This window comes from Martes martes (assembly GCF_963455335.1).
Source record: "Martes martes genome assembly, chromosome: 3".
Taxonomy (NCBI): Eukaryota; Metazoa; Chordata; class Mammalia; order Carnivora; family Mustelidae; genus Martes; species Martes martes.
The window spans coordinates 66,157,869-66,171,919 of NC_137890.1; the positions used below are offsets into that span (position 1 = coordinate 66,157,869).

Below are 14,051 nucleotides of genomic sequence, written 5' to 3' on the forward strand. Positions count from 1 at the left end.
TAACGGAAACTTTCAAGTATACACAAAGGTAGAGAGAAAAGTATAATGAACACCTGTGTATACTAATCACCTGGCTTCAACAGTTTACTCTTTTCCCTGGAAAGATTTAAGAATGGAAGCTTTGCCTTCAGTTTACCTTTCTGCTCTTCTCTGTTGCACTTTCTCCCCACCTTGTTACTTAGAAATCTTTCCTTCATATTATATATATATTATAATGTCATGAACCTCCTTAGGTGAAATTAAATATATTTTTTGTAACATCTGTAACACCCAGCCTATAACACTAAGAGTACTTTTCAGAGTTTTAAAGTCCATGTTCTCATCTAGACGCTATAGTGGTATTAATTTATGAGTTTCTAATTTGAGCTTAATTTTAATAAGCATGTTTAATGTCCCTGTCTCTTAGCAACCAGAGACTGTGTCAGTTCAGTCTTCAGTATTGGGAAAGGGAGTAAAACATCGACCTCCACCCATCAAACTTCCCTCAAGCTCAGGAAATAGTTCTTCAGGTATTACACTTTGGTTTCTGTCATTTGGAGTAAAACACATGGTATAGTCATAATCTATTTTTAAAACTTTACAAATATTATGGCCTACTTAATTCACAGAATTTTGAATTATAAGTGTACGAAATAACTTTTATATTCTTCTAGGTAACTATTTTACACCACAGCAGGCCAGCAGCTTTCTTAAATCTCCAACTCCTCCACCGGCTTCCAAGCCGCCAAGTCTTTCTCGGAAGTCATCTGTGGATCTCAATCAAGTTAGCATGCTTTCTCCAGCTGCCCTGTCACCTGCCAGCTCATCACAAAGTGAGTTATAACTTAAATTCTTCATTAGCTCTTCATTAGCTTTTTGCATTAGTGTTTCTTAAAACAGCTATTTTTTTTTTGACCAGTGAAATACTGAAATCTGAATGTACTATGTACCCAAAATGTATAACTTTTGAGAAGCTTCAGGGGAATCTCTTGTTAATTGTATGTATTATGTGTTTATTGTAATTGTATTTGTTTTTCTGTATCTATGTATGCACTGTGTGTATACCTTATAGATTTACAACCTACACATCTCCTTAAATAATCTTGTTAAATGTGGCAATAAGATTCCAAAATATTTTTTATTCCAGTGTTCACTAGGGATCATGTTACATTTTATGTAAACTATGTAGCTGATAAGAAAAAAAAAAATGTCATAAGAGTTGTTGCTGCAGTCCTATCTTTGTATATGTAAGAAACCAAATAATTCCAAGATGGTGATAAAATAAACTGAAAGCCGATCTTTCAAAAACACTCCTACACTCTTAAAATTGTAACCAGTTACTAAAATGTGGTAATAATCATAAGGCATTATTCTGAAAATATTAAAATGTAATTTTTACTACTGAATATTTTTTTTAACATCAAGAAAACTTATGCAAGAATTCTGGCATTCATTTGGAAGAATTTCTTCAAATTAGAGTTTTCTGAGATATTTAGGTATCAATTTGCAAAAAAGCATTCCAGTTTTTTAGATTTTTTTATAGATAACTAAAGTGTGCTGAAAGTTTTAGTACACTGCACAGTGATAGGGTGGTCTTTGCCTTAGATATAAACATCTTCATCTTGATAGCTCAAAAGGTGTAATTTTTCTGCCTTCTTGTTTTGCACAAAGAAAAATTTATAAATTTCCTGGAAGTCTTATTCACACTTCTTATGTTGTGGGTATGGATTATGTTAATCTACTGCACACAGTTGTTACTTTAAGTAAGGGTTGAGTGACAGCTTCTGGACATTCACATTTCTTTCCTTTCTTTCTGCAGGACATGAAAGCTAAAAAAGAAAACACCTCAAGAGCTTTTGGTTTTATTTTTTTGTTTTTTGTTTTTGTTTTTTTTTAAAAAGTTGATAAACTGTGCATACTTCATTCACAACAGATTTTCTATACATTCTTACATTTAAACAGAAGTACACAGTTACTGTTAAAGATGCAGTATTATCTATCAAATATTTGCTTTATTATTGTGTTTTGTAAATTTGTTTGTCAGGATAAACTTGATGTGTTAGGAATTAAACATGTACATTTAGGTGCCAAATATGATTGTTAACCATATGTAATTTATTAACTATGTTCAGAGTTTATCTCAGACTGTTAGAGAAAATAAGCAATATTTTTAAATGAAGTTCTAAATTAGTGAAATCGTAAATAACAAAAATTAATTTGAATTCCTCTTAAACTTTTTAGGCCAAAGGTAGCATGTAGGAAATTAACTTTTAAATGGGTATTGTGGTAGTATACAAATGTATATTTTTACTGTTACTGTAATAGCATATCTGATGGAATTTTTAGGTGATATACTGCATCCTTAATTGTAATTGAGTGTAGCAACACTCATGTATCATGTGTAGAAATTAACACTTGCAGTTAACTGCTTAAAAAAAACTGGAACAAATTGTCAGTGCTAAGTAAGATTCCATTAACCTTATTTTAAAAAGGACTGGCCATTTATAACAAACTAGCAATTTTTATTTTTCTCAATGAGCAGGATCTGGAACTCCTAAGCCATCTACTCCTACACCAACCCCTTCATCGACCCCACACCCTCCTGATGCTCAGAGCTCAACTCCTATTACCCCTTCAGCCACCCCTACTCCCCAAGATTCAGGCTTCACCCCTCAGCCCACTTTGTTAACTCAATTTGCTCAGCAGCAAAGGTCTCTGAGCCAGGCAATGCCTGTAACGACCATTCCTCTTTCCACCATGGTAACATCCATAACTACAGGAACCACGGCCACCCAGGTCATGGCAAACTCTGCTGGACTTAACTTCATCAATGTTGTGGGCTCTGTTTGGTAAGTTTGCACTGATGCCCTGATTTTAGTTGTTTTTTTGTTTTGTGTGTGTGTGTGTGTGTGTGTGTGTGTGTGTGTGTGTGTGTGTGTGTTTTAAGATATTCTCATTGCTCTAAATTCTTACTTGTGAAATTAATAAATTGCATATTTCTGAAACTGAAAAATAGATATGGATAGAAACTATCTCAACAAATATCTTTTAATTTATGTTTTAATTTTAGGTAACATATGTATATATGCACTAACCTGATACTATTTCACATTGACAGCAGTATAGATTTTCTTGTTTATCCTTAGTGTTACCATCTTTTAATCCCTTGATTAATGCTTTTATTCTTTTTCAAATTAGATTTTAAACCTTGATAAATATAAAGTAATTAATTTTAGATAATCTTACTATCTAGCATAAAAATGAAACAGAGCCCCAAAACTGATTTAAGACTGAAATACTTAATTATGTTTGTTTAGTAGTTTGTTTTTTAATCCAGGGAATTAATATGTGACTGAAATTTTCTCTTGTAGTGCAAGTATTAATGCTTTGTCTTATTCTCCCGCAGTGGAGCTCAGGCTTTGATGAGTGGTTCAAACCCTATGCTGGGCTGTAACACTGGTGCCATAACTCCTGCAGGAATAAACCTGAGTGGCCTTCTCCCCTCAGGCGGTCTGCTACCAAATGCATTGCCCGGTGCAATGCAGGCAGCTTCTCAAGCAGGTCAGAATATTGGAAATAATAATCTTTAAAAAATTAAAGTACATGGTAATATAAAAATGTCATTTTAAGCATATTATGTACACTTAACATTCTTATTTCTTGAAGCATTATGTCATAGGTATTTCATTTAAAAAGCCCTTGAAGTTCTGGTAGTTAAAAACCATTTAGCAGGGGCGCCTGGGTGGCTCAGTGGGTTAAAGCCGCTGCCTTCGGCTCAGGTCATGATCCCAGCGTCCTGGGATCGAGCCCCGCATCGGGCTCTCTGCTCGGTGGGGAGCCTGCTTTCTCCCTTCTCTCTCTGCCTGCCTCTCTGTCTACTTGTGATCTGTCTGTCAAATAAATAAATAAAATCTTTAAAAAAAAAAAAAAAAACCATTTAGCAATTTTATGAAGAAACTTGCTAAGTTTGTGCAACTTATATCTGCCTTCCAAAATAATAAATTAATTTTGATAGCCTTGCTGTCAGTGTAGTCCTCCAATTCCAGGTAAAAGAAATATATTTTGGAAACATAGGTTGTGTGAGAAAGGCAACATAGAATGGCAATAAAAAGCCTGGGCTCTAGAACCAGACTGCCTAAGTTCGAATCGTAGTTGTACAACTTACTGAATAATCACAGGAAAGTCACCTCACTTTCCTTGTTAATAAAATGAGGGAGAATAATGCTTTGCTTCATAGTTGTGAAGGTTGAATGAGTAAATACAGATCATGTACTTTAAACTGCCTGAGATGTAATAAGCATTCAAAAAAATTTACTGTCCTCATCATAAACAGTAATAGTTTTAGTGCAATAATAATTACTGTTACATGTACTGGAAAACAGTTCTAACAACTTATGCTATTTTTTAATGCTGTTTAAAATAATGTTTTGTAATATCTTGGAATAATCCAATTTCTTAAACTACTGAGAAAAAAAGTAAGGAAAAACAAACTTGACAAAGTAAGAAAAATTTATCAAAAAATTTCTGAGTTATAAGAAGTCAAACCCAGTATAATTTAAACAGGTAACATATTGCTGTGATCTCATTTTAATGTTCATAAATGTTAGTGGCAGAAACTCGAAATGGAATCATGTGTTGAATTTAGGATGCTTATATTTACTTCTACCAACTAGTTACGTGTGGCTACAGATGGTCACTGTGGGGCCTAAAAGGAGTCACATAATATTTCTCCCTTGACCTCAGTTTCATTTGTTCTAAAATGGGAATAAAAATATCTAACTTCAGATGGCACTTAAGAAATGTTAATGAAGTGATTTGAAAGTGCCTTTGATAAGCAATAAGCATTAGATAGATGACATTAATTTTTAAAAGAATTATGGGGGTGCCTGGGTGGCTCAGTTGGTTAAGTGTCTGCCTTCGGCTCAGGTCATGATCTGAGGGTCCTGGGATCCTCTCTGCTCAGCGTGGAATCTGCCCCTCCCTCTCCCCCCGCCTTGTTCTCTCTCTGTCTCTCTCTCAAAGTCTTTAAAAATAAATAAAGGAGGTTATGTCATATCTTTTCATGAGAATTTTTCCTGATGGGGATATAGCAATACTGTAATATTTTAATGTGATTATGCTTCTTCAGTTTCTTATTACAAGGCTTTGATACCATAACCTGTGAATGTTCTGCCTTTTATCTTTTTATAATGCAATTACCTACTGAGAGGACTAAATACATTTTAATTAGTGCTCAAATTGGTATATTTTGTTGGCAAAATATGCACATACTTTGAAACCATGGTCTGCAAACTACGTGAATGGTTATATGTTTAAAGGTTTCCTTTAAAAAAAAAAAGACAGGGGCGCCTGGGTGGTTCAGTGGGTTAAAGCCTCTGCCTTCGGCTCGGGTCATGATCCCAGGGTCCTGGGATGGAGCCCTGCATCAGGCTCTCTGCTCAGCAGGGAGCCTGCTCCCCCCCCCCCGCCCCCGCCCCGCCTGCCTCTCTTCCTACTTGTGATCTCTGTCAAATAAATAAATAAAATCTTAAAAAAATAATAAAATAATAAATTAAAAAAAAAAAAAAAGACAGTAGAGAGGAAGAATATGCCACAGTGTGGAGAGGAAGAACATGCCACAGAGGCCATGTGTGGCCCAGAAGGCCAATCCCTGCTTTATGTGTTCTATGTTGCATCACAGATTTTGGAGATGAAGTTCAGAAATAACAGCATTGTTTCCTGATCAGTTTTGACAAAATTCAGTGTTCTTTAACATTATTATTATTATTATTACTATTAGTACTTGGAAAAAATAGCAAACAGCACATGGGTTCTTGGAGATAGGTTTATTATTGTATATACTACTTAGCACTGAGAAATTTAAATAGATGTCCATACCTGAAATGTATTTGCACAAGAGAGACAGTTTTGTTATATTCATGGTGTCTGCATACTTCCTGATTACTTTCTCTAGCCAAAGTCAAAATAGTGGTAAAAGAGATAATCATTTCTGAAATAATAGAATACAGGCTTTATTGCACTTTGAAGATAGTGCATGTTCTGCTACAAATTGAAGGTTTGTAGCAATCCTGCATCAAGCAAGGCTCTTGATTGACATTTTTGCAGTAGCTTTTCCTCCTTTCATTATCTCTGTATCACATTTTGGTAATTCTTGCAGTATTTCCGATTTTTTCATTATTCATTTTTCAAAGTCCTCTGTGATCAGTGATTGTGACACATTGAAGACTCAGTTCATGTATTTTTTAACAAAATATTTTAATTAAGGTCTGTACATTGTGTTTTCAGACATAATGCTATTGCACATTTAATAGACTGCAGTATAGTATAAACATAATATATTCACTGGGAAATCAGAAAATTCATTTGACTTGCTTTATTGCAATACTCACTTTATTGCAGTGGTCTGGAATTGTACCCACAATATCTCTGAGGTATGCTTATAAAATGTGTATCTGGTGCTCCGTATCTTTGAATAAGATCTTAGTGTTAATAGATATTGATGATTTTTTTTTGTTTTTTTCTAAAAGTATAGAAAAAATAACTGCATCTATGTAGAAAGTACTTAACATATTTATAGATACTAAAGTATAAAATATTTTGAAGTGTAATAACATTTTAATTCTCTCTTGTAACCATGAGTTTTATTTAACAGGTGTTCCATTTGGTTTAAAAAATACTTCAAATCTCAGGCCCTTAAATCTACTCCAGGTAAATGTGATATACTGCTTTTGATTGAAGTTTTTATGTTTGGTATCTTTTTTTAATGGTGTATATCTGATCATATAAGCATTTGAAATGTTGAAGTCTGTTTGAAATCTTCTAAGGGTGTGGTTAATTATTGCTTTCTTTGTATGATCACAAGGAAAGTAGACAAAGAGAAAGAATCTGTATCCTACATACCACACTCATTGGCTCTAGCACCCTGCCTAATCAAGCACTAGCTGTTTAGTGGGGAGAATTAACAACTACCAAGGACTACACTTGCCTACAATAGAAGTAATAAATATACTTAGAAAATAATTCCTCTTTCAGTAGGCATTTTATGTATGTATTATACATGCTTATAGAAAGATTTTAAAAATAGGTAAGTGTTCTTTTCCAAAGCAGAATATGATTTCATAGCACTATTCCAGGCACCTAACAGTCACTCATAAAATGTTTGTCAGATTACAGTTTGTGTCTAATGATGAGGCATACTTACATGTTAGCAGTGTCAGCATATAAAAAGAGATTGGAAATGGAGAATTTAGTACACGTTGTGAACTTAAAATATTCTGAGTGTTATGCTAGGTCCTTTATTTTAAGGATGAGTTCCAGTATAAAGCTACCACGTTGGAAAATGGATGGGAGATTGTCTTCAGAGAACTTTTAGAAAAGGTAGAAGTGAATGTCTGGACACAATATGGCAGAGTTTTGGATTATTAGGATATAACAGTATCAGACAGGAGCACCTGGGTAGCTAGTTGGTTAAGCATCTGTCTTAGGCTCAGGCTATGATTCCAGCGTCCAGAGAGAGATCTAGCCCCATGTCAGGCCTGCTCAGCAGGGAACCTGCTTTTCCCTTCCCCTCTGCCTGCTGCTCCCCCTGCTTGTGTGTGTGCTCTCTCTCTGTCAAATAAGTAAAATTTAATAAAAGAACAGTACCAGACAAATCAGCCCAACCTGGTTTTCAGGAATAACAAATCAGAAAGTATATTTCAAGCCAAAACTTAAAAAAACATTTCTTACAGAAAATAAAAACGGTGTCTGTATTTATGGAATGTAATCGCAGAACAGTCCGCTTGTAGTATCAACAGACCACAGATCATACTGGTTTATTTAGCCAGCTTCTTTGCATATTGCTCTTGGAAAGGAGTGGAATTCCTTAATAGCACTAATTATAAGGAGTAAGGCTACATTTAAGTTACTTACATTTTGCTGCATTTATTATCTTAACTGATTGAGGAAGGAACAGTTGACCTATGCTAAATCCAAATTTTCCTAACAATGAGGTTTAGAGATAGTGACTTGAGGACACCTTTTTTTTTTTTTTTTTTTGGCTATGCAGATCTAAGAGTTCTGTAGTTGGGTATTTATTTGCTTGGACTTCTTAATGATTTCAAAGTGCTTCTACAGTAGTCCCCTGTTATCCCAGGAAGATGCATTTTCAAGACCCCCAGCAGATGCCTAAAACCTGGATAGAACCAAAACCCTGTATATACTGTTTTTTCCTCTACATACATACTGTTAACCTTAAAAATAAAACTCAGTTATTTTACCAGCAAAATGGGTTTATTTGGGAATAACAGAGAATTGCTTTTTGGGCCAAACAAGGTATAACAAAACCGTAGGGAAGTTCAACAAACGAAAGAGGGGAATGTTATTTTATGATGGAGCCGGAGGAAGCAGAGAAGGTTATTTTGAATGAAGTGCTTTGGAGAAAAGCAAGAGTTCAGGCTGATGACATCTTCTCACAGGGATGGCTGATTTCTTGTTGGAAATGCAGTGTACCTCTTTCCCTGCCGGGGCCTGTCACTTACGAATATTTTTTCCTGTTGAGGATTCTTTTGTTGGGATCTGTAATTGACAATCTTCCTATAATTGACATTGAGCTTCCTGATTCTAGTCAGTCATTTCTGTTTTTCACAATACCTTCAGTGAAGTTTAATTTGTGAATTAGACATAGTAAGAGATTAACAATAATAAAATAGAACAGTGATAATAAGTGTACTGTAATAGAAGTTATGTAAATATGGTTTCTCAAGTACAGGGTACTATACTTACCCTTCTTGTTCTGTGAGATGATAAAATGCCTAGGTGATGAGATGAAATGAGGTGAATGACATAGGTATTGTGATGTAGTGTTAGGCTACTCTTGACCTGACCATGTCAGGAAGATCATCTGCTTCTGTACTTCATTTGACTATAGTAACTGAAACCAGGGAAAGCAAAACCATGCATGAAGTTAGATTACTATGGCTTAAATGCATTAGGAAGTAAATGGTCTTCCCTTTATTCTGTAAGGGTTTAACCCTCTATAAACCCTCTATAAGGGTTTAACCCTTATAGAATAAAGGGAAGACCATTTACTTCCTAACGCATTTGAAAACCATAGTTTTAATATTTAACATGGAGTTTTCTGGATGCTTTAAAAAAGTATTTGGGTTTTTTGTTTGGGGTTTTTTTGTAGCAGTTTAGGTACAGAATGACAAAGCAGCAAGTTAATACCTTTAAACTAAAAATATGGCTATCTAATGTACTTCCATTACAGCTTTAGAATTCCTTACTGTGTTATATAAAAATCCATGCATATGTGGGTTTTGATAAAGCTAGAACAAACTAGAGAAGTTTTCTTAATATGTATATCACTAGTTTCTTGTTTATACTTTGTAATGTGTTTAATGCTGTTTTGTATTGATGTGTAAGAAGAGTAAAAGCAGTATGTATATTTGGATAGCTAACTATTAAGCAAAATCATAGGTGTTTGAGATTACTTACCTGTGTGAGAGTCTAAAGTAATGGCGATTAAAAATTGTTTTTAAATAGATTTTTTTAAAGGGCAGGGGTATTGGTTTGGTTTGGTTTTTGTTCACCTGTTTCCTCAATCCACAGAAGAATGCCTGATACATAGTGAATCTTCTGAAAGTGTTTATGAAATAAAGTTTTGGGTGCCTGGGTGGCTCAGTCGGTTTAGTGTCCGCCTTCGGCTCGGGTCATGATCCCAAGGTCCTGGGATCGAGCCCCACATCAGGCTCCCTGTTCCGCAGGAGGCCTGCTTCTCCCTCTTCCACTACCCTGCTTGTATTCCCTCTCTCACTGTCTCTCTTTGTGAAATTAAAAAAAAAAAAAACTTAAAAAAAAAAGTGAAATGAGCTAATTAGTTCTTCTTTAAAGCTTCCAGGTGGTTCACTCATTTTTAACACTCTGCAGCAGCAGCAACAGCAGCTCTCTCAGTTTACACCACAGCAGCCTCAGCAACCTACAACTTCTAGTCCTCAACAGCCAGGGGAGCAGGTATGTGCTTTCCAGCCCTCCATTTGCTTTGTATTACCGAATTGTAACTTTTTTTTTTTTAAATTCCAACCATATTTGACATGGTTTTAGTTCAGACAATTCTTGTTCTGCTTTTATTATTAGTAGCAGTGGTCAGTTATTGGGTACCTATTTCAAATTCTTTTTCTGCCCCTGTAGCCCATACGTTTTTTGCCCAGTAATCATCCTTCTGTTTGCAGTGTTTTGTCTCTGTTGGAATAGAAATGTCCATATTATCATGAAGCTTAGGGCAAAGGGAAGATAGACTTAAATAAATATTTGTATATTGTTAAACAGAACGAAATTGAGTAAGAACTGCAGTAAATTAAAGGAGAAGGAACTACAAGTTTTTGTGAACCCTCACTACACTTTGGAATCATCAGGGAACTAAAAGTACTGATTCTTGGGTCCTGTCACCCCCAGAGTCTCTCTTAGTTCACAAAGATACCCCAGTTAAGTATTGGCTGGGTTAAGCTCATCCTCTAGTAGATTCTCAGGAAGGGCACATTCAAAACAATTTTTCATTATTCTTTAACACATGAAGGATTACTTGACTGGATATAAAATTGATTTGCACTTTTTTAAAATTATGGTAAAATACATGTAATAATTTGCCATCTTCAGTAAAATACATGTAATATATAATTTGCCATTTTCATCATTTTAAATATGCATGTTAAGTAGTGTTAAGTATATTCATATTGTTAGGCGACCAGTCTCTACAGCATTTTCCTCTTGCAAAATTGAAACTCTGTACCCATTAAATAATAATTTCCTATTTCCCTCTCCTACTAGCCCTGACAGCTGTCATTCTCCTTTCTGTTTTCTCTGCATTTGACTACTCTAGACAGTATTTGTCTTTCTGTGACTGGTTTACTTCATTTAGCATAATTTGCCCAAAGTTATTCCATATTGTAGATGTGTGTCAGAATTTCCTTACTTTTTAAGGCTGAATAATATTCCATTGTGTGTATATACCACATTTTGTTTATTCATTCATCTTTCAATAGACATTTAGATTGCTTCCATCTTTTGGCTGTGGTGAATGATGCTGCTGTGAACATGGGTGTACAAACAGCTAAGTCCCTGCCTTTTTTTTTTTTTTTTTTTCTTTAAGTCCCTGCTTTTCAGTTCTTTTAGATAATACCCAGGAGTGGGATTTTTAATTTTTTTAGGGACCTGCATACTATTCCATATGACTATACTATTTTACATTCTCCCCAGCAGTGCACAAGGGTTTCCATTTCTCCATATCCTCACAAGTTTTGACACTTGTTATTTTCTGGGGCTTTTTTTTAATAGTAACTAACCATCCTCATAAATGTAAGGTAATAGCTCATTGTGATTTGTGTTTCCCTAATGATTAATGTTTTTGAACATCTTTTCATATACTTGCTGGTTGTTCATATATCTTATTTGGAGAAATGTCTGCTAAGGTCCTTTTGCTCCTTTTTTAATTCAATATCCAGGTAAATCCTCTCACGATAAATATCTTGTAACTTTTGAAATGTTTGACTTAATGTTATTTACTAAAATGTTATTTCAAACACTGTTGTAGGTTGTAGCAAAGGTTGTCTTTTTCCGAGCAAAAGTTTTTAGTTTTGATGAAGTCTGAGTTATCAGTTTATCATATCTTGTGTTGTTTAGGAATGCCTCACCTAGCCCTGTGGCCCAGAGATTTTCTCCTTGTTGCCTTCTAACAGTTCTATGGCTGTTCATTTACATCTGTGATCTATTCCAGTTAATTTTTGTATAAAGTGTAAGATGTAGGTTAGAGGGTGAAAGGGATCATTGTCCAGTTGCTACACCACTAGTTGTTGAAAAAGCTATCCTTAGTCAGTTGAATTACCTTTGCGCCTTTGTGTTAAGATAATATTTTCATGGCTCTCTGTGTTCTCTATTCTCTTCCATCTATCTATGTATCTATCCCTATGTTGGTACCACACTGTCTTGATTAGTATAGACTATATAGTAAGTCTTAAAATCAGGCAGTGTGGTTCCTCCCATTTTATTTTTCAAAACTGCTTTTCTAGATTTTTTTTTCCATCTAAATTTTAGAATTATCTTGTCTATAGATACAGAGAAAAAAAGAACGTGTTGGGATTTTTAAAGGAATTGAGTTGAACGTGTAGGTCAGTTTTAAAGTGACTGTACCATCTTTACTATGTGAATTGCCAGTCTGTGAACACTTTGGTTCTCTTTTTACAAGACCTAATGTTGGTATTTTTCACCATATCGGGGAAAAAAAAATTTCACCAAGTCAAAATTGTTTTTCTTTTTGTACAATCACATATTATTTTTTTTATTCAGGGTTCTGAACAAGGTTCAACCAGTCAAGAACAGGCCTTATCTGCTCAGCACGCTGCTGTTATTAACCTTGCTGGAGTAGGAAGTTTCATGCAGTCACAGGCAGCTGGTTGGTATCTGTATACCTTTATATGTTGAATTTACTAAAAATAACTGATCACATAGGGATCTGAATATTTTAATTATTTCTTTCCTTCTCTTACAAGCAGTAATGGCGGAAAAAATACGGTTCTATTTAATGCATGAACTGTTAAGTTGATTGATAGTGCTCTCAGTTTTTTTTGTTACTATGACAGTTGATTAAAAGTATTTTTACCTATATATATTAATAGCAGTTGGGGTTTCCTCACATTACAGTTGGTAAAATTTTATACAATTATCCAACTTACTTAGGAAGCTACCAAAACTGTTAAATCTTCAGTTCTCCTGGGTTATTGAGACTGCATTTTTCTTGATTGCATAATCTTTGGTCTCATTCTGGTAGCTTGCAAATTACATGAATCAAGACTTAATGGTCAGCGTAAGTTTTATAAGCCACTTTTATCATTTGTTTAAAAAAATGAGATTATACTAAAATGACTGTTCACTTCCAGCAGTAAATGGTGAACCAAAGATTTACCTTTAATGAAGATACCTTGTCACTTAATGACAGTAATTATAACTTTACATTTAATTTACTAAGCCACATGTATAAGTAAGCTATGATAGAGTTTGAGGATTGAGTGAACAAACATGTCAACATTTTGAATTATCACTGGGCTTAACTGTCCTATCTCTACAACTCCCAGTGTCTGAATTTAGAATAAGCAGGATCTTACATAATGCCCTATTTTGAGCTTGTGAATTTCCAGATGGAAATTTGTGATCATAAACCTTTACCACCCAAGTTATAAATCTCCTAAAATGGCTGTTGTATATTTTAGTGGAAAGAATTCTAGGCTGAAAAATCATGAGAACGTTTCTAGCTCTAGACCTGTCGGTAATTACTTTTGAGTGAGTCACTAGACCATCTTGACCTGGGGTTTTTTCATCTGTACATTGAGGGGGTTAAACTGATTACTCTGCCTACCCCACCCCTCAGCTTGAAAAGAAAGAAAATATTGCAGTCTCAGTTCAGCACCATTGTTGGCTAGTAATGTAGTCTGAAACTGATCACAGCATCTTTTGTTTAAAGCTCTTATCCACCAGTTTTATCATTGTGGTAGATTGGACTTCTCCCACTCCTTTCCTACTTCATTGATTAGATTTTAAAACAACATACTGTATTTTACGTTTTTGCAAGAAAGCCTTCTCAACAAAATAGCACTAGTATCAAATTTCATTGTGATGCAGGGAAAGAGATATAGTCCTTTGGCACACAGGTACTCCCTTCCCTTTCATATCCAGGAGGTTCTATAATCAGTGGTACCCTCAACTAACAGGAGACTATACTAAATTTATTCTCAAATGTCTGTGATTTGATACTTAAGATTAATCATACTGATAACTTTTCTATTATTTCATTTTCTGTGTTGTCCTTTTCTAACCCTGGTAGCCTTCAAACTTTTTGACTGGCCTGCTTTCCCCTTCTCCTCTCTGTAGTGTTGTCTCAGCTTGGCTCTGCCGAGAACAGACCTGAGCAAAGCCTTCCTCAGCAGAGATTCCAGCTCTCCTCTGCCTTTCAACAGCAGCAGCAACAGATACAAGTAATCCAGCAACTTCACTTTGATTACATTTTAAAGATACTCTGCTCCAAAAGTACTTCAACATACCTT

General features: G+C 34.9%; 1 protein-coding gene across 8 annotated transcripts in view; it reads left to right on the plus strand.

The window, feature by feature from the left end:
• SUPT20H (SPT20 homolog, SAGA complex component) overlaps positions 1-14,051 on the plus strand; it is a 41,157-nt gene that overhangs the window by 25,887 nt on the left and 1,219 nt on the right. For 3 of the 8 annotated variants that reach the window (XM_080799728.1, XM_080799729.1, XM_080799727.1), the window contains 7 exons: positions 407-509; positions 654-812; positions 2,759-2,828; positions 3,386-3,540; positions 6,632-6,687; positions 9,853-9,972; positions 12,301-12,406. In XM_080799728.1, coding sequence (XP_080655854.1) covers positions 407-509; positions 654-812; positions 2,759-2,828; positions 3,386-3,540; positions 6,632-6,687; positions 9,853-9,972; positions 12,301-12,406 — 769 coding nt within the window. Of the gene's footprint in view, positions 1-406; positions 510-653; positions 813-2,521; positions 2,829-3,385; positions 3,541-6,631; positions 6,688-9,852; positions 9,973-12,300; positions 12,407-13,878; positions 13,983-14,051 lie in introns of all 8 variants that reach the window. The other 5 variants (XM_080799726.1, XM_080799723.1, XM_080799724.1 and 2 more) reach the window with 3 other exon arrangements.